This window comes from Dinoponera quadriceps, unplaced genomic scaffold (assembly GCF_001313825.1).
Source record: "Dinoponera quadriceps isolate SergipeBrazil2010 unplaced genomic scaffold, ASM131382v1 scaffold1850, whole genome shotgun sequence".
NCBI lineage: Eukaryota > Metazoa > Arthropoda > Insecta > Hymenoptera > Formicidae > Dinoponera > Dinoponera quadriceps.
In genome coordinates this window covers 278,288-297,522 of record NW_014556042.1, presented here as the reverse complement: position 1 = coordinate 297,522, position 19,235 = coordinate 278,288, and the positions used below count along the sequence as shown (strand labels likewise).

Genomic DNA, 19,235 nt, shown 5'->3' with positions numbered 1-19,235 from the left:
CGGGCGCCGCTCTTTCCCGCGCCTCGCTCTTATTATTAATCGATTCAAATTATCGATCGCAGTCATCGCCGTGTCGCTTCGACCTGGAACGGCCCGACTTCCACCGCGCCGTCCATCCGGCAGGCAGGCAGTCCGCCTATATTCCGCCGCCTGGATGCACGACCGCCGCCATAGTGTGCTCGACGTGGCGCGCGCACATGTATCCGCGTACATACGCGACGAGCGCGGAGTCGCGCGCCTGTGTGCGTGTGCACGCGCGTATTGCGCGATGTGTACAATCCGCGCGACCACGAGCGCGAGGGTGTGTTGCGACGGTGAGAGTGAGTGAACCAGCGAGCCAACGTCAGATGCGAAAGAGAGGGAGAGAGAGAGGCATGAGATACGTGTGTGTGTTGCGCGTGCACGCGTATATGTGTGAGCCCGCGTGAGAGGGTGTGGGTGCATGCGGTGACCCTGCCGCTGGATGGGTGGGTGGAAGATCAGGAGCGTACCGAGGGGGCGACGTGAGAGAGACGCACATCTCGCGAATCCGCAGCGCGAGAATGCCGTGCTCTTTTTACATGGCGCGGCACGAGACGCGAGATATTTTTGATATACGACATCTTGCGATTCGCCCTTCGCAAACAAACGTCGCAATAGGTCCGTTCTTCGCAGCTGCGCTTTTTACCGCACACTCCGTTTCTTCTCTCTCTCTCTCTCTCTCCATCTCTCCCTCCTCCTTTGTCTTTTCCTTTCTTTCGCTGTCTTTCTCTCGTTTTCCGGCAGTGCAGACGCGCGCGCGGTATACCTGTCTCGCTTTAAGCACGAAAAGTGTAAAAAGTGCAGGCAAACAAGAATGTATCTTTCGCGTGTTTCACAAAGTTTGTTTACTTTCGGACTTTGCTTCCGTTTCCGCCAAAATAACGCCCGTCGAGAGTTTTCTCTTCAAATTTCATATTTCTCTGTTTAAAGTTCCGATACAACAAACTGCCCATCTGTCGCGCGCGCCGGCTTCTCGTCCCGTTTGTTTTTTTATCTTATTGTTATATAATTGGCTGATACCTGTAATAAGAGCATGTAAGACACAAAGTATCGCGCGAGCGAATATATCGGTTATCGCGTTCAGTTATCTCCGTTCCGCGTTACACATGACTGTTCCGACCGTGTTCCGACTGGAACAGCGCGAGAATTCAGCATGTGCCGAATTCCACGTCGCCCCACGCTCAACGCCGCTGAATATCGCTGAAATTTCGCCGAATACGCCCGACAGATTTCCGAAACGGTCTTCAGAAAGCCGAGGCGAGGAGATTCTACACGCCGGGCGAATCGCGCTCCTCCCTCTCAAAGATGTCAAAGCCAAAACCTCTTGACACGCTCCTGCCTGGAGCGACGCGTCCGTGTGCACGTTGCGTGTGTGGGAGTGTGCGCGCGACCAGGTTGCCTCGAAAAGAGGAGGAGGGAGCGAGAGGACGAAGGGGGGAATGAGCGAGATGGACGTAACGGTCAGGGTGGAGGAGGAGGAGGCGGTGGTAGTGGTGGTGGAGGTAGTGGTAGTGATGGAGGAAGAAGAAGGGAGGTCGATGTTCACGCGTGGGAGGAAGAGAAAGGGATTGAGAACGATCTACCGGGTGTGTAGAACGACGTGGGTCGGAGAAGGATAACGCGACTTTGGACGAAGAGAGATGGAGGATATACCGTCACGAGGAGGGGGGTAAGACCAGCACGAGAAGGAGAGGCGTCTCGTCGGAGCGACGAGGACAGCGAGATCGTCCAAGCTCGCTCGTACACACACACGTACGTGCACATGCGTACATGCCATCCACACAGGCGCGCACTCCACGGGTACACACTGGGCCGTGAAGCTCGCGCACTACAGACTCCCACCACGCGAACTTTTGGAAAAATCAATAGAATACAAGAAAAGCCCATGGTGCGCCAGGCGGGTTGGAGCCCTCTCTCCTCCCTCGTCTTTTCCCTCTCCGTCTCTCTTTCTCCCTGCCCCTCTCCCTCCCCCATCCTCTCTCCTTCTCTCTTTCTCATTCCGTCTCGCTCGTCTCTGCACCTCCCGCCGCAGTTCTCTCTCGCGCGCGCGCGTGTTTGCTCGCGACGAGGAGAGGGAGTGCTCGCGTGTATACACTGGCGATCGACGGAGATAGACGGTATGCGTACACGCACGATGGCCAAGGACAGAGATAGACGAGAGGGAAGGGTGGGTTAGGAGAGAAGGTGGATGGGAGGTGCAGGGCTGTGTGTGCGAGTGACTCCGGCAGTATCGGAGCGGAGGAACGGACGTGGGAGCAAGATGAGAGCCTCGGAGAGGAGGACAGAGTGTGGAGGAGGAGGAGGAAAAGAGAGAGATAGAACGCGAAATGCGCTATAGGTGCGTCTTGGTCGGACAGAGAGAGCCGACGAGCGTGCAAGGTGGACGAACGAAGAGGGTAGACTGAAAACGCACTGGTGTGCGCGCACGCTCGCGCACGCTAATAGACGAGGCGGATTGGGAGGAAGAGAGACGGACAGATAGACGGAGAGAGGAGCAGGTCCGTCGCGATAAAGAAAAAGAGATAGAGACATACTCGCGAGCATGTGCAACGCCGTGCGTACCTAAGACGCGCATAAGTCCCGCCGTTAGGCTGGAGCGAGAAAGAGAGAGATAGAGGGAGGGAGGGAGATGTTTGTATGTACGAGTGTGTGTGCGAGAAAGACAGGAAAATACGCGGTTCGGCCGAGCTAGCGCGAATAGCTCGCGAGAGGTTACGTAGGAGCGTTCGCTAATGGGCAGGAGACGAAGAGCCGTATGCAACGAGAGATGCAGAGAAAGCAAGAGAGAGGAAAGGGTGAGATGCTGTGCGCGAACGTGTCTCGGTGTTGGCGCACCGAGCAGAAGATTTGCACGGTTCAACAAACGCCTCTCGCTTATGTATACGTGCAAAACTATGTACGAATCTCCTGGGGTAAATCGCACGTGTACATAGACGCGTGTGCACGCGCGCGCTCGCCCGACCGCGCGCATATGTACGTGTATGCGTGTGTATGTGCATATAATATATGTATGTACATATAGCTACCCTGTTATATACGGGAGGTATGTCCCTGACCAATCGCGGCTCCTTTTAGCGATGGACTATAGCGAGCCGGCGAAAAGAACGGCGTTTTGCGAAATTTCGCGCGGATTGTCGGGGCTAATTAAAATTGACGGTATCGTCGATTCGATCGAAGCGCGCGTCTAGAACAATGCAGCGGCGATAATATCGCGTTTAGCTCGGCGATAGCAACGGCGATAGCGAGCGATCAATTTGGATTTTTCACCCGCGCAAAGACGGCCCGTGTCCGCTTTGACGCGATTTCTATCGACGCTGAGGTTGATCGGAAATACCCCGTGCTAATTGAGCCTGAAGTCGTGCCCGAGATGGGACGCGGAAAGTTCGACGACTATCCCGCCGTAGATTGTCTTTATCGCTCCTGACACAGTCCCGAATGTGTGTGACGAGCGGAAAGTTCAGACCGGGAACCGTGGGAACTGGGAAAAACCGCGAAATGAAAAAGTCGGACGGTCGAGCGGCGGAAATATTCCTCCGAGAAGCTGCCCGAAGCAAAGTCCCGCTGAAACGGATAACGTACGCTGAACCTTCGAGGTCTTAATATGACTCGGCTTGCCGACGTCCATTAGCACTGTCGTTTTATTTCGCGATTGGAAGTTATATTTACTACTTAATCTACCGAGCAGCGAGCACAGAGAGAAAAAGGGAGAGAGAGAGAGAGAGAAATCAAGACACGACCAACTTGTCGATCGGTTCCGCACAACGAGAGCGAATCCTCTCGAATTGTGCGAAAATAGTCTCTCGAACTATCCGCTTCTCCGCGACCAACGATCTCCACATTTGCGTCCAGCACGTCGACGCCCCGTTCTTGCGCTTCAAAAATGAAGCTGTTGTAATTCGCTGCGAGAAGGGGGAAAGAAGGAGAGAAAAACAGAGAGAAGAGACGGACACGAGCCGTTTCCTTCGAGCGCACACCACTGACCAAGAGCGCGAACTGCGAGCTCCTCTCTCTTTCTCTCCCTCTCTCTCTCTCTCTTTTCTCTCTGCCGGTGGAAACGAGAACGGAGACGACGATGCAGCCTCCGATGATCATCGTGGTAGTGCGGATTGCTCTCATGCGCACCGGCCTGCCAGTCACCCACGCCATGTTTCTGGCCCCTCCTCTTCACCCGCATTTTTCTCTCGGTCGCAGGATTTTCCTCGACCGCGTGGAGAGAGAGACAGAGACTTGCGCTCGGGCTCGTCTACGAGTCGCTTCTTCCGGTTCGCCGTTTCTCGTAGATCACCCGCGGCTCGCGCGACGATCCCGGACAAAAGCGAGTGCCCGATTGTACAATTTTGTCGTTGCGAATAACGGTAACGCATAGCTCTATCCAGGCTAGTGTAAAAAACGAAGCCCACTCGTCGCTAGATCGGGAACTGCGAAAGATCCGCGATTGTTCGTCGTCTCGATTTTCTCCATCGGCAAGGGGTAAACATGAAACACGCTTTTGATAAACAATCATACTTAATATATTAATAATTTCATACTTAATACTTAATATATATTTGACAAACGATCATATAATCAAAATTAAAGCTATATACATCTGAGCGGCTCGAGAAATGTTTGAATTTTTCTGCTGACCGTATTATTGACTTTGTGAAGATATCCTTTTACGGGTGATTCTTTTCATACATACTTTTATTTACATATTACATGAAGCTCATTACAAAAAGTTAAATATTATGTAACGCTGTTATTACTGTTTCTATGAAGCTCGTCATCGCTAAGCGGTACCTAAAATATGTCGAGAACCATCGGACCGATTTAACTATAATTTTGCATAGATATTTTTAGTAAAATTATCCAATCTGTGGTAGGTTTTTTTTATAGCTATTACAGTTTTTTTTTTATGAACAAAAAGAGAAGAAATTTTTGGCGTAAAATCAAATTTTCACTTCGAATATTAATAATTTGATTAAAAATGAATATTTTAAAAATCGACTAAGACAAAGACTAGTTTTGTTTATCTATTTTGACACGTTTAAGCTTTATTTGTTTCCGATAAATAATGTTGCAGATTTTTTGGACATCGAAAATGCCGATTAGCGTTTTTCGAGTATACGTAGTCCCTTCAACGTAAACGTCGTTTATTGCTGATCTTCCTAACATCGTTGAAGAACCGGGTACCTCGGTTTCGCTAGAACCGGCCGAAATTTTCGACGCACTCATAGACCAACTTCGCACCCCATCATATTCTCTTAATTGTGCCAAGAGTATTTAGGATGATATATATCTGACGACGTGCGCGGCCGCGGAAAAATATTCGTACACGGCCGCCGCCGAAATGCATTATTAATTGAAACAAATGCGTTCTGCCGCGGATGCGTGCTTTCATCCAGTGGCCCCTCTAATGAAGAAGTGTCACGAAATAATTACGTTTATGATGATAAAACGTCATTCCACGATGTTCGTATTGCTCGATTTTAATACTGCGGCGGGATCTATCTCCCCTCGACTGAGAAAGGAGGGGAGAGAAGGGGGGGGGAGAGGGAGAGGGAGAAGTGAAAAATTGCGAGGTCCGTAATCCGGTTCGTTAGAAATCGCATTTAGCGGACCCCTCATCGCCCCCCCCCCTCTTCGACGATTGTCGTACTCGTTTTCACACATCTTTTCTGATTTTTTTTTCTCGTTTTTTTTTTCCTTTCCTTTCATCCGTCGTGCGTTCGAGTAATCTCGACACACAGACGCGTCGCGGAGCGCCACGACAGATCCAAGCGGAATTGGAGCTTGGCTCCTACTAAACGGAACTGACCCAGCTTCGCGGCTTTCTACCCTCCTCTGATCTGCCTCACCCTCTGCTCCTCGTCGTTGCCTCTCTCGCTCTCTATCTTTCTCTCTCTCTCTCCTCCTACTTCGTCCTTCTCTCATCCGTTCTCTTCTCGCCCCACTCGCGAGAGATCTCCGCGTCTCGTTTTCTCCCTCCACGACGTTCCTCCCCAGCCGTCGACGAGACACCCTCGAGAAGTTTCAATTTATACGGAAAGTCGTCATGACCGAATGCACAAATACGTACGCCGCGCCGCTGCTACTAGCCCATTCATGTTCAGCTGGCTCGATGTAAACACGAGAGAGAATCGCGACGCGAGATTCACGCGGCTTTGCGCCGCGAGTCGTCGTCGTTGTCTCGAGTTGATGTTACGCACGACAACGAGCGTGTACGTTGTGCGCGTACATGAACTTGTCGTGTATACGCTTAATTGTCTTTCGGACACGAATTTGCGCGTACTCCTCCGAAACGCTTATCGGGGACTGCGATATCCAACGAGTGTCATTCCCGAAGCGAAAATATTTTACTTCCCGCGAAATTTGTATTTACCCGCGATACGCAATTTATGTCTGTTCTCGTGGCCTACGGAATAGGATTCCTTTGACTTTTCAAACCGTAATCTTCAAATTCCGAGGATTCTTGTCGAGAAACGCGAATTAGAACGTACGTGGATCGACGGAAATATTCGAGGCTGTCAAAAAATTCGTGGAAAATAAAGTCCCGGCCTCGGATGCGTCCAAGACGATCGATCGGACGGGACGCGAGTTGCATCGCGCGACGACCCCCTTTGACACGCGCGTCGATGCGCGCTGACACGTTGCGAGAAGGGAGAAAGGGGGGGGGGAAGAAAAAAAAGAGCGTGAAAAAGCGACGGGGGATCGCACGTGACCATTCAGTTTAAAGACCTTGAGAGGCACGCGCGCGCGCGCCACACGGCGAAAAAGAGCATTCCTTTGCTGCCACCGGCAGTGGCAGAGCGACGCGAGGGCTGCCGGCGTTATGGTTGACGCCCTTTCTCCCTGGAGGTAGGCGAGGGAGGACAAGAGGAGGGGCTGGAAACACCTGTCGTTATAAATTACCGCGATGTGTTACGTGTAACGTCGGGGGTGTCGCGCGCGTCTACCTTTCTCGGCCCGCGAGCGAGCGAGCATTTCATACCGCCGGGCGTTCCTCCCCTGTTCCTCATTAAGAGATGTAATTCTATGTAATTCAAAGTAATTCTCCACATACAACAAAAGGCACCTGTTAGGATCATGAATAATCGCGCGGGACGAAAGTAAAGCATATCCCCGGACGCACGATGAAGGGGAACGTAACCAAGTTAATCGCGCGAGCGATCAGTTGACGCGCCAAAAACTAGATCAAGTAGTCGAAGAAACGGAATAGCCGGGTGCGCGCGGAAATATATTCGCGAGAGATTCCCCGATAATAATCCAATCCCTTCGTCATTAGACCGACACGAGGGGGCCTCGAATCTCAGCACGCGGGAATCCCCGTTTCCTCGCGCAATGGAGCGAGGAATTATTTTCGGCCGGGAATGGCGGCGAGACGGAGGAAAAAGAGGATGGGGAGGAAGAGGCGGGGGACGTGGAGGATGGGTGTCGTTACGAGCCGAGAAAATCCGGCGTTATCTCGGCCGCGGGAGGGGGAGGGAGGGGGCCGTCCCTCGGCGCGGCAACGAAATTTCTGAATACGTCACTGGTGTCAACCCCCGCGCGCGCCGTAGGCAGAGGGTCGTCGTGCCGTACCCTCCTAGGTCTGTCTGTCTGTTGTCCGTGTGCGTATGCGTGTCGTGTGTGTGCCTACGTGAGTCACATGTGTGCGAGCCGCGCGACTTGGCGTGTGTGTGGCGGTGAGAGGAACGCGCGGAACGCTTTATGAATGGAATGTTTCCACGCCAAGTGTGGCGAGAGAGGCACCCGTGTGTCCCGCGTGTAAACACAATAATACCGACGTTTCCATTCATCAGGTCGACCCCGGGGCGCGGAGCGACCTCGAGAAATGCCTTTGGAGGCGCCGCGTGAACTCTCAGTGTGTGTGCGCGCATCGCCCTCACCTCCTCCCCCGTCCCGTTTTACTTTCCGCCTTTTTTTCTCCCGCGCGCCAACCCTCCGCGAGAGGAGGAGGCTATTTAAAGGGCGATTCGAATCTCGAGCGCGCCGCCGCCGCCGGCCAAACCTGATTCATTTATCGCGCCGATGGTCGTCGCGTCCCCGTTGGCGACTTCGGGATCCGGGGAATCCGGGCCGAAACGTTTCTCCCGGAGAAATACATTCTCACGATCGAGGAGTCGCGATCGCACGTGGTGTATCGAATTATCACTCCTTCGGTGTCTTATCTGCGGTGTGTTCGGTGCGAGCAGAAAATCGTTGTTGAATGATATGGCATACTAGTAGCATAATTTATTAAACTTGTATCGCGCGGTTTGGACGTACTCATAAACGAATAGTTCGATCAGGTGTATTTTAACCTGATTTTATATAAATTTACCACATGCATAAGGAAATATCCGAAAAGTGAAAAATATTCCATACTGATATATACGTGAAATATAGTTTGATTGAATTTATTAGACAGTGAACGAACCAAACGTGTTTCGGTTGAAGGAAACAGAATTTCTGGTTGTAAGAACCAAATTTGGGTCATGAGAACTAGAAATTCTGTTTCGTTTAAAACTAAAACGCGCTTGGTTTGTTCACTGTCTGGTAAATTCAACCAAACTTTTTTCCCGTGTGTATTTTCAACGCTGCAATTTGAATTGCGCGTTATTTCTAATGTCAGTATGGAAAAAATTTTATCTCGGGTAGTAACTGTTGTAGTACTATTGTATATGTGCGTCTACACGGACAAAAATACTTTCAAATCAATGATATATATTCTCATGTATAATCGGGAATATTATGATCTTTTTAGAATTTTAGTCTTGATTTGATTTAATTTATATTGATACCAATATTATTTGTGCTCATTTCAAGATTAAACATTTTTGTTAATGTTAAACATTTTTTCATGTGTATGAGAACGGAAGAAAGACGGGATATTCGTTGTGTTTAAGATATAAATCATAGTATCTGTACGGCGATATGCAGCTGTAATGTATCGTTCGTGTTGCTTTCCAAAATTTCCCATACTGCCTTGAAATAGTTTCGACGTTATAAGTATGTCTCAGCCGGGCAATTATTACACAGTAAAAAACATTTCGTACTTATTTGGGACGATACTTCGTCGGTTCATGAATGCTTATATCTCCGAGAAAAATTCTCTGCGTGTGCGTGTGAGAGAGAAATCACGCTCATCGCGTCTTCCGTTTCTTCTCTCCCTCTGCCTCGTCGACGTTCGATCGGCGCACAACGGGCGATTTGACGAAAGAAGATAACTTTAGTTGATGTTTGCACCAGGCAAATCGCATTTCCACTGGATGCGCCGGACAAAAGTCGGAACAACGACGACGACAACGACGAACGGCACAGAGTTCGCAACGAAATGAAGATGTTAATTCTTAACTCGGAGCGACACTTGCATTTCTCATGACGTTCGTGCCGAAACGATCGGGCCACCGATGGCCGAGAATTACACGATAAACGCGCGATCACGAGATTAATGCGAAATGCGGAACGTTGCAACCCGCGGAATCGACACGCGCGTGAAATAACAATCGCATGTTAAATGTACAATCGGTCGTTAAAGTACAATCGGCGCGACAAACGGCCGGCTAATACTGTTTGCGTAAGACTACTAATGACGGGGTGTTTCCATTCAACAGGTCTCGGCCGACTGGCTTGCGGCGCGAATCGGCACCTCTAGGACACCAGCGCGTTTTAGAGGCGACACGTGTAGCTCGGCCATACGTCTTTCTTTCACGTTCCGCGGTGCCGGCGAAGGGACGATTCAAATGCGGATCACAGTTTTCGCGAGCGCGTCTCGAGTGTCTTTCGATCGGTTTCGCGGCGCTGAAAATCACATGGTGCATTGTTGTGTGCGCGGTTTTAAGGTGCCAACTCATGAGACTCTCGTTGCAGCGCCGAAACGCGATCACGTGGTTTTAATCTGACGCTAGCGTGCAAATAATGCTTATATCATTAATGCAAATTCAATGAAATCAAGATTAATAATCTTCTAAAAAATATTATAATATTCTTGCTTACATATGAGAACATATATTCCTGATTTAAGAGTAATTTTTTCTGCATACGTTATAATAAGATTATTTTTGCTGTACTAGCTTGTATAGTTTATTAGTTCTCTCTTTTTTTTTCTTCCACCAAGTCTTATTTGTATATATGTCTCTTTTCCAGTTCTATAAGTATACACTAATTCAGCAAGAAAGAACAGACCTAATATTTACTTAGAAATAATATGATTCTCAGAGAGGAACACTATACAGGACTGACGCTGTAATGTTCAAAATTCGACGCTGCTATATTCTTTTTATGCGTTTTTCACTATCTAGCAGCAACTTCGATCACGTGATCTTTTTTAACAGTAAATGTGAGCGTTGAACGTTAGCATGAAAAAGCGCCTTTAGACCTGTTACACAACAAGTCATTAGTCGGAACGCAGTCGATGGCCCAATGAGAGAATTTTTCGAAAACGAGTTCTCTCATTAGACCATCGAATCCATTTCGACATAGGAATTATTGTATAACACGCTTTGTCTCATGATTAATGCACGCGAAACGCGCCTCTTATCGGGTCAGGTGAAATGCAATTATGGCCGTGTGAGTCAACGGACGGATCTGTCCGCATCGGCGATGTATCTCGCCGACTCGCTCATATTTTATTTTTATCGATTTGCTATGTGAAATAAGACATTAGAGAGAGAGAGAGAGAGAGAGCACGTAGACACGTTGCAATTACCGCAGAATGCCAAGGGTGGAATAAGGGGCGGTTTCGAGGGGCGGCGAGAGCATCGCCGTCGATATTAAAATATTCACGTGTGTGTCTTACTCACAAATTGTTGGGCGCTTCTTTCTCTCCCACACGCCGATACGGGAAACCTTTTCCGGGATACGTCTTCGGCGATGTAAACATAGAATTATATTTGTCGCTTATATGTAATTCCACCGCATCAAACTTTCACGTCGCGGCCCTCGAGGAACTCCGGGGGGAGCCCCTTTGCTGAAAAACCCCGAGAGCCGTAATTGCGAAAGTATGCGATGTGAAAAATTAAATTCCACCGTGTGCCGAGCGCCGAAGACACGATCGCGTCGCCGATGTCACCGAATCGATCTCCCTTTCTCTCCCTCTTTTGCTCACGGAAGTATCGACCTGTCGGAAGAAAGGCAGTTGACGAATTACAAATTCGCACCTACTTACCGCGTTATTTTCGCCGCGGCGCCATCGCGATTAACGCGCGAAAGTACATTGTCGGCGCGACGAGCGGGACAATGCGAGCGGGTGCGTCGACTTCGCGCAACGGACATTCATTTTGCAGCGTATCTACATTTCTTATGACTTCATACCTAATTCAAGTCTTCGCAGACTTCCGGGAAGTATTACGAAGCGCCGCGCCGAGAGAGCGAGCACGCACGCCACGCAGGAGTGCACGAGCGGATATAAATGTAATGTTTGTACGCGGCGCGATATTACGTCGCGATCAAGAAGCATGTTTCGCGCGCGCCGAGAAGGACGCTCTTCTTCTTCCACTCTTCGACACGACGGTAATATGAGAGAACCGGTGGTGTTTACCAGCAACGACACGCGACGACGACGACCACGCCGGAGTGGGCGGCCGAGGATGAGGAGGGACGGAGGGGGGAGGCTCCGTCGGAGAGAAGAGAGATTAATTTAGGTTTAATTTTAATCAAGCGCCCGCGACCCAATTTGTCTCTCTTTGAGGTGATTTTTGCGCGCACCGCGCGAGAACTGCGGAAACTTTCCGCAAATCCTCCCCTCTCCTCGGCTCTCCGTTCCCCAGACAACGACGAGGACGACGACGACGACTCTGTCAATGTTACGAGTTACGTTCTCCCGTGGGAAATCTGCCCACGGATGCGATCCAATACATTTTCTTTATATACTTTACTCCTGTAATTACGAGATAAACAAACGTCCCCGGATTACGGAGACTCTGCCCCCCCCCCTCCCAGTTTCTCGTGCGTCTCGCCTCCCTACGACGTCGTCAGTCGCCGGTGCGATTTCGCGGGTCACGATTCTCGCCGCGCCGTTGTGTCCGATTGTGCTTTTAATTGCGACACGCGATTTTTCATTTTCAACGATAAAATTCTGCCTCTGCGAGCGAATGGATTTCGAGCGATGACGATTGACTCACATCAGCGGCTAGTGTCCTATTTACGGCATGCTCTTTTTTTACATGTAATTTTCTGTTTACATCTAATTATTAATTGCCTTTAAAAAATAATCCAACATTGATAATGGATCCTCGGGAAATAAAGGGATGGATTCCTTAACCTTTTAGCTTCGAAGGATGTATACAGGATATTTGTCGTTAAGTATCTCATCCGTCATGTACTTGTAGTTTGAGTTAATGTGAGTAAAAAGGTCCTCCATCATTTTGCAAACAACCACGCGAAATTTTAAGTTGTTAATTATCGAAAATGGCTGTTTATAGAGGCTATTTAATTAATAATTCAAAAATTTGCCTGGTTATTAGAATGGTAAAGGATTTTTGTTCAGAATGGCTTCATCTGCAAGTATACAACAGTTGTACCTAGTGACAGATCCAAAGTTCGTGGTTCAAAGTTCAATGTCCTGATGTCGGTCGCTGCCCGAGTCGAAATTTGGAATTTTATGTTCAGTCTTCAAGTGGAGAAAATAGAAATAAATTCCCACTTGTAACATGAAAGGAGCACAATAAGTGTTCCTTTAATGCTACACAGGAAATTTAGTCCTCCAGAACCTAAATTTTAGTTCTATATTAAATCTTCAAGTGAAGAAAACGGCAATAACTTCCTCCGCAGCATTTGTTGCATTAATAGAACACAATAGGAAACTTTTGAACACTTAATGTAGAACTAAATTAGACTTAAACTGGGACTAAAATTTCGACTCGGGTAGATACAACAGCTGTAAAATATTTGATAGATTAGGTCATTCTGAACAAAGTCCTCTATCATTTTGCAAATATTTACGAAAATTTTTGAGTTATTAATAAAAGAAATCACATGGTCATTTTTAATAATTATTAATTAAAAATTTCGCGTGGTTATTTGCACAATGATATAGGATTTTTTGGTTCACATTGACCTAAACTACAAGCGTATAACAGATGAGACATCGATCTCGATCTCGATCTCGATGCGAGTCGTTGCTTACTTCGACTCGCGACTGTTATCACATAGATTACGCGTTTTAAACAACAGAGTAACGGAAATATTTTCTCATAAATGAATTTTAATTTGGTACTTATTTAATTATACAAACTTAGACTTTTTCTATATAATAGACTGAAAGAAAATAGTGTTGTATTTAAATAAATATTTGCTAAGGAGTATTGAAATAATCATTTTATCTGGATGAAATAAATAATATTATTTGAATGTAGCACTGAAAGGAAAAAAATAGATATTTACTCGACCCGGGTAAAATAATTAACTCGAATACTCCTTAGCAAATATTTACTTGAATGGGGCATCGATTCCTCACTGAGACTTTCGTTGATGCATTTGCAGATCACCCAGAAGCCGAACCGACGCAGGGGCAGACCATGGAAGTGCAAGATGGCGAATGTGTGGTCCCTCGTATGTGCCATGGAACTAGGAATTCTTCCCGAATCGTCTCTGAAGGACATTGCCTTCGTTAACCTTTGGGACGTGACCACGAAGCTGTATTCCGCTGAAGAGACCGCCGAGCTCGAAGGGACCGAAGAGACCGAGCCAAAGCCCGTTAACAATATCTCGACCGCTTTGTGGCCGTTCATGCCCGCGATGCGCAACATCGTACCTTTGAAAAAATCCGTCCGTAAACGTGGCAGACGAAAGCGCAGTAAGTGGACGGTTCAACGGCATAAGAAGCCGAGGGACCCGGCGGTATTGATGACTGTGCGTCGTCGGATCCACGACGACATTGATCGTCGATCCGCGATGAGGAAACGAGTCGTCGCCGCCGGTGCCGTCAACCCTTCTTCCAATCCTTCGCTCAAGGACGGCCCGCCTTCTGCCGCGCTACCAGGTTACAATTTCTCATTTAAGCAACTTCACACTCGATTAGCTGGTAGCAGCAACGTGGACGAGGCCCGCGATCGTTTATCCACGGTGTACCGATCGACCGGCAAAAACCTAGCCCACGGGCGACCAAAGCGGCAGAGCTGCAACACGACTGAGGCACTATCGACCGATCACTCCGCATCGACGAGACGACACTTGCCGAGCCGTGACACGAGAAGGCAGAAGCGGTCACGCGTGGATCTCTCGGGACGCGCCGATTATTACAAGAACGTGGCGCGCGTCAACGACGACATGGGGGACATCTGGGAGAACACGACGTCGGACAGCAGCGGGCAGAACGAGGAGGAGGAGGAGGACGCGACGAGGCAGCAGTCCCACTTCGCGAACGGAAACGTTTCGAGTCGCGGGTCCACCAGTTCGTACAGCGAGTCTGGGATGTTACCGTTGAAGAAGGGCCACCACGAACGACTGCTGAGGAATCTCCCGAGGAATTCCGCGGCTCCGCACGCCGTCAAGAAACGCCGACGAAGGCGACCCGTGGCGAGCAGCGATCGCACCCATCGCCGAAAGAGTCTCGCGAGACGCAGCGCACCGGCTCCGTTGGCCGCCGAGCTCCCGGGTATCGCGCGGAGGAAACGTTGCGACTGCGGCAACCCGCAACGCCGTTCCTCCCACGTCAGCTCGTGCAAGGAGAACCTCAAGAACACCGCCACCGCGATCTTGAGGGACATCCGGGCGCACATAGACGACAACGCGGACACCGACAAGATGGAAGTCGCCAAAGATCCGGGCGAGGAACAGGACGAGGGTCGTGACGAGGGTCGCGACGTCTCCATGAAATACGAGTGGGAGGACGATGACACGGCCGACCGTGCGGAGAAGTCGCGAGATGCGAATTCACCGCAACTGTCGGCGACGTATAAAACGTACGGGAACACGGGCCGGAAGTCCCGTGACAAGAAACGCCCGCAGAAGGGGCCGATCGACTGCGAGTTCGTCGACCGGACCGAAACGACGTACCAGAGCGTCCACGACTCCGCGCCGCCGATACCTTCGTTGAAGATAAACGTCGACGAGGTGAGCTGGGGCTCGGAGGACAGCAACGTCAGCTTGACGGCGGTGTCCCGTATATTCGAGCCCCGCTCGTCCTTGAGCGAAGGACGCGGCAACGAAGGCGACGACGCGCTCGAATCGCGGATCATGGCTGGGAAGGTGGACGTTAGCGACGATTCCGTTAACAGCGAAGCGCGCCAAGAGCGAAACGCGTCGATGGCCAGTGCCTGCTACGTGTACCGCGAGACCGTCGTCGGTGAAGCTCCTGCAGCATCTTCGAAGCAAAACGCGAAATTGGAGAGTCGTCGTGAGACTACCAAAGACGTGATCACATACGGAAAACGGAACAAGAGTAACGGAGGAAGGTCGTCGGAGCACAGTTCAGGACGGGAGAAGAACCAGAATCCCGCCAAGGTGTGTGAGCTTGGAAACTTATCTTTCAATAACATAACTTCGGTAGAGGAGACCGGGGTTGAGTCACACGGATTAAATGTTACAAAGCTTGTATCTGACTTAATAAATATAGGGGGTGTATTCTTCTCTATAGCTGCAGGTTGCTGATGTTGTGTTAGTTGGATGTATGAAATGGCCCATGGCTAACGCATTGCATGTGATATGAACAGTTTTTAAAAATTGAACATGGTGAAAGTAAATTTTTTATTTCTTTCTGTCTCTATTTTTGTTGTTCAGTTGATTTTGTAATTACTGGTCGTAATTTTTCCGTAGTCACAAGAAGTACTGTAGTTATTGCGAATTTTTCCTTTATTTAGTTGATCCTTATTGCAACACTGTTTAGAGATGTTATTTCTTTTAAAATAACTTTTTTGTAGTGATGAATTTTTGAGTGATGAATTGCGGTATTGTTAGTAATTATATAAATATGAATATATAAATTATATAAATATGAATATATACAAGGTTAATATTTTTTTCTTAAAACTAAAGATGTAGTTACATTTAAATGATATTGAAATGTACATGATATTATAAAACATTGCATACATCTTTCTTTTTAATTTAAATGTGTAAAACATGAAATAAGCCCCAGTTTCTTCTCTACGTTATATATATATATATATATATAAAGTATCTAAAAAGCAAAAAATATTTTTTTGCCTGGGGGGATATTAATAACATATTTATTTAAATCTCTCCAAATTTTCTTTTATTTAAATAAGGTAAACAATTGCTCTCATGCGGGGCTACAGATTTAACAAAATGTATATTTTCTTATTTGAAAATTTATTGTTTATATTGATATAAACATACGTTATTAACACGTTCCGTGCCACGGCAATTTTTGAAGATTTTCCATTCAGGCCGCGTGGGGCGTATACGACTCACACTTTAAAGATTAAAAAAAGTCGTAAACGCTGTATACGTGATGTGAAGTTGTCTATATTTGACTCTACAATAAATTTTTTAAGAATTCTTTGTTTTTCAATGAGAATTGCAAATGGTCTGAACGGAAAGTGCAGCGGTGGTCGTATACGCCCCACATGGCACGGAACGTGTTAATACCCATCTATAAAATATTTTGTAGATATTTTCCCTCTCAATGTAGTAAGACCAGTATTAATATTACCGTTCTCGTTATACTAAAGACGTAACTTGTTGTTACAATCTTTATACTCTTTATAATCTTTATAATTACTCTATAATACTCTTATAATCTTTATACTTGTTCACTGAAGTCGTATCTTAATTGATGAAAGACGTGAGTGCAGAGTATGAAATATGTCGAAAGTAAGATTAACAAAAAGATATATACAATAATAATTTATGTTCAGGCAAAAAACACGGCCGACAACAACAAGGACAATGAGTCGGACGATGAGAAGAAATACGTACTGCGAAGGAGATCGACGAGATCTTCGATAAACACCGTGAAGGAGAAGAATAACGTCGGCAAGCTAGTATGGGGGAACTGTTCGGGTTGGTGGCCAGGTAAGTATGCTTCGACATCTTGCATAGATGTTAATTAGCGTTCGAATATTCGAATGTTCTTCTTCTTACTCCTGCCGCTCTTAAAGTTCCAACGTGATGTTACAGCGCTCATCATCGAAGCTGACCAAGTAGGGATGGCATCCGAATCCGGCAAAATGTGGGTCTACTGGATCGGGGAATCGCAAATATCATTGGTAAATGAGCGAATGCACCGCGCACGCTAGTAGAGATTGCCCCCGTTTTTCCTTCTCCCCTACATAATGGAACGAACAATAAAACGTATGACTGACGTGATTTCAGCTCAACGAGAAAACCCAGATAGAACTGTTTTCCAGGAAGCTGGAGGAACGATTGACGCAAAAGTTTCGAAAAAATAATACACGATCGCAAGCCATTGAAGAGACAATAAAGGTTTTCTTGATAAACATACGAACATACGAACATTTTACGCAAATAAAAATTACAAATAAAGAGTTATCTTCAAAAATATGCGAAGTGCCGTTACAATTATTTTAGATGCTACGCCAACGTTACGAGTGCACTCTGACAAAGCCCTATTATTATTGGATACAACGGAATATCAATCAGGAGGAACGTAAGTGTTTTGAGAATTCTCACGAGCTCGTTGGTTGTTGCTCTATGCGCGCGATTTAGAAATCACGAAATGACTGTGAATTTGTCTGTCCACATGACGCGACAGTGGACCACTTGTATTTTTATCCGTATCCAACGAAGATACAAGACAGGTTGGACGCTTTGAAGGAACAAAACGTTAAAGCTACCGAGAAATACGTGTCACAACAGAAAAGCGGTGAGTCTCTCTCTCTCTCTTTTCCTCTCTCTTTCCCTCCCGCCCTCCCTCCGCTTTTCTATTCGCGCACACGTTGACGTTAACACATAACAATGACAATCAAACGATGATCACGATTCACCAACAGGTTCGCCAGAGCTGAAGAAACAATTAACGGAAAAAACCAAAGATACAAAAGCCGTAAAGCAAATGGAGGACGAGCGTTTGCCATTGCGTGAACAAATACCTGGCGTTATAGCCTGGGCAAAAATCACCGGGCACAACTGGTGGCCAGGTATTACCCCGAGAGCATTTTTTTTTAATAGAAATTAAATTGTTCACATATTGCTCGCAAGTGTAACTCTAACGTTCTATTTTTTATCTTTTCAGCGATGATTATCGATTATCGCGATTGTTGCCTGAAGGAACCAGGTTTCGGTTGTCAGTGGATTATGTGGTACGGCGATTACACAGTTTCGCAGGTGATAACTCTAAATACAATGATGAAAACTAAGGGCGGTATTTATGGCCAGATCTTATATTTAATCCTCTAATGACAAGGTGGATTTTTAACGTATTTAAGAAAGCAGGGTTTTGGTCCGACTCCATACTCTGTTTTGTTTATTTTTCATATATTTTCAATGTACAAAATGAGTAAAGAAGTAAATAATGATATTCCTTAAGAAGAGAAAGCGCATGTACGCTGTAAAATAAACGCATTCGTCGGGTCAATTTGACCCCGCCTCTACGGGGGTGGGTTAAGATCGTTTCACGCTCATCTTCAGATACTATACGAATCGTGTTATTGGCTACGGAGCATCTGAAGATGAACTTGAAACGATTTTACAAGATCTGACTATGAATACCTCTAAGCCCCACATCAAAGTACGCGAGGAATAAATTACTTCGTGTTTTCTTTTTCTTCACGCGTCTGCATTATCTTCTGTAAAGACCCATCTGTATAAGACGCAGAACGCAAGAAACGAACGTTGGTGCAAGATTTATGCGTCTACGTATTTACATAGATACGTAGCGAGCACTCTGCCTGAACCAATGAAACGATAGAATATCATAATGATAAGATACATCCCGATTGGCTGGTCGCTTCGACGCAGAACGCGAAAATTGAAATTCGCCCAATTTCTGTGCGTCCTGCGTATTGAAGTCTGTGCCCTCTAACGGTCAGAAGTACGTCACGCTGCGTTTAATCGTGTGTTCTGAGTCTTGCGTCTTATGCGTAGATGGGGCTTAATGAGAATTCAAGCTTTTGCGCCGTTCGGAAGATTGCAGGAAGAGAAATTTGACCAATCACTCTTCGTAATCGTCTACGACAGCTTTATTGACCATCAACAACGGCGAACGATAATTAACGGTTTGGTATTCCGAAATAGCGACAACGGAAGTCGGTGTAAGACAAAGAATACACATTTCAAATTCTAGCTCTTTCGATACTTTTCTGACACGAGACGTTCACTAACTATTAGAG

At 47.2% G+C, this 19,235-nt stretch overlaps 1 protein-coding gene across 1 annotated transcript in view; it reads left to right on the top strand.

The window, feature by feature from the left end:
• Positions 1 to 19,235, top strand: part of LOC106746476 — a 167,129-nt gene that overhangs the window by 143,937 nt on the left and 3,957 nt on the right. Inside the window, exons 3-10 of the mRNA XM_014623104.1 lie at positions 13,465 to 15,426; positions 16,803 to 16,959; positions 17,065 to 17,153; positions 17,260 to 17,370; positions 17,476 to 17,554; positions 17,660 to 17,770; positions 17,898 to 18,044; positions 18,140 to 18,231. Of these exons, the coding sequence (XP_014478590.1) occupies positions 13,465 to 15,426; positions 16,803 to 16,959; positions 17,065 to 17,153; positions 17,260 to 17,370; positions 17,476 to 17,554; positions 17,660 to 17,770; positions 17,898 to 18,044; positions 18,140 to 18,231 (2,748 nt within the window). The remainder of the gene's footprint in view (positions 1 to 13,464; positions 15,427 to 16,802; positions 16,960 to 17,064; positions 17,154 to 17,259; positions 17,371 to 17,475; positions 17,555 to 17,659; positions 17,771 to 17,897; positions 18,045 to 18,139; positions 18,232 to 19,235) is intronic.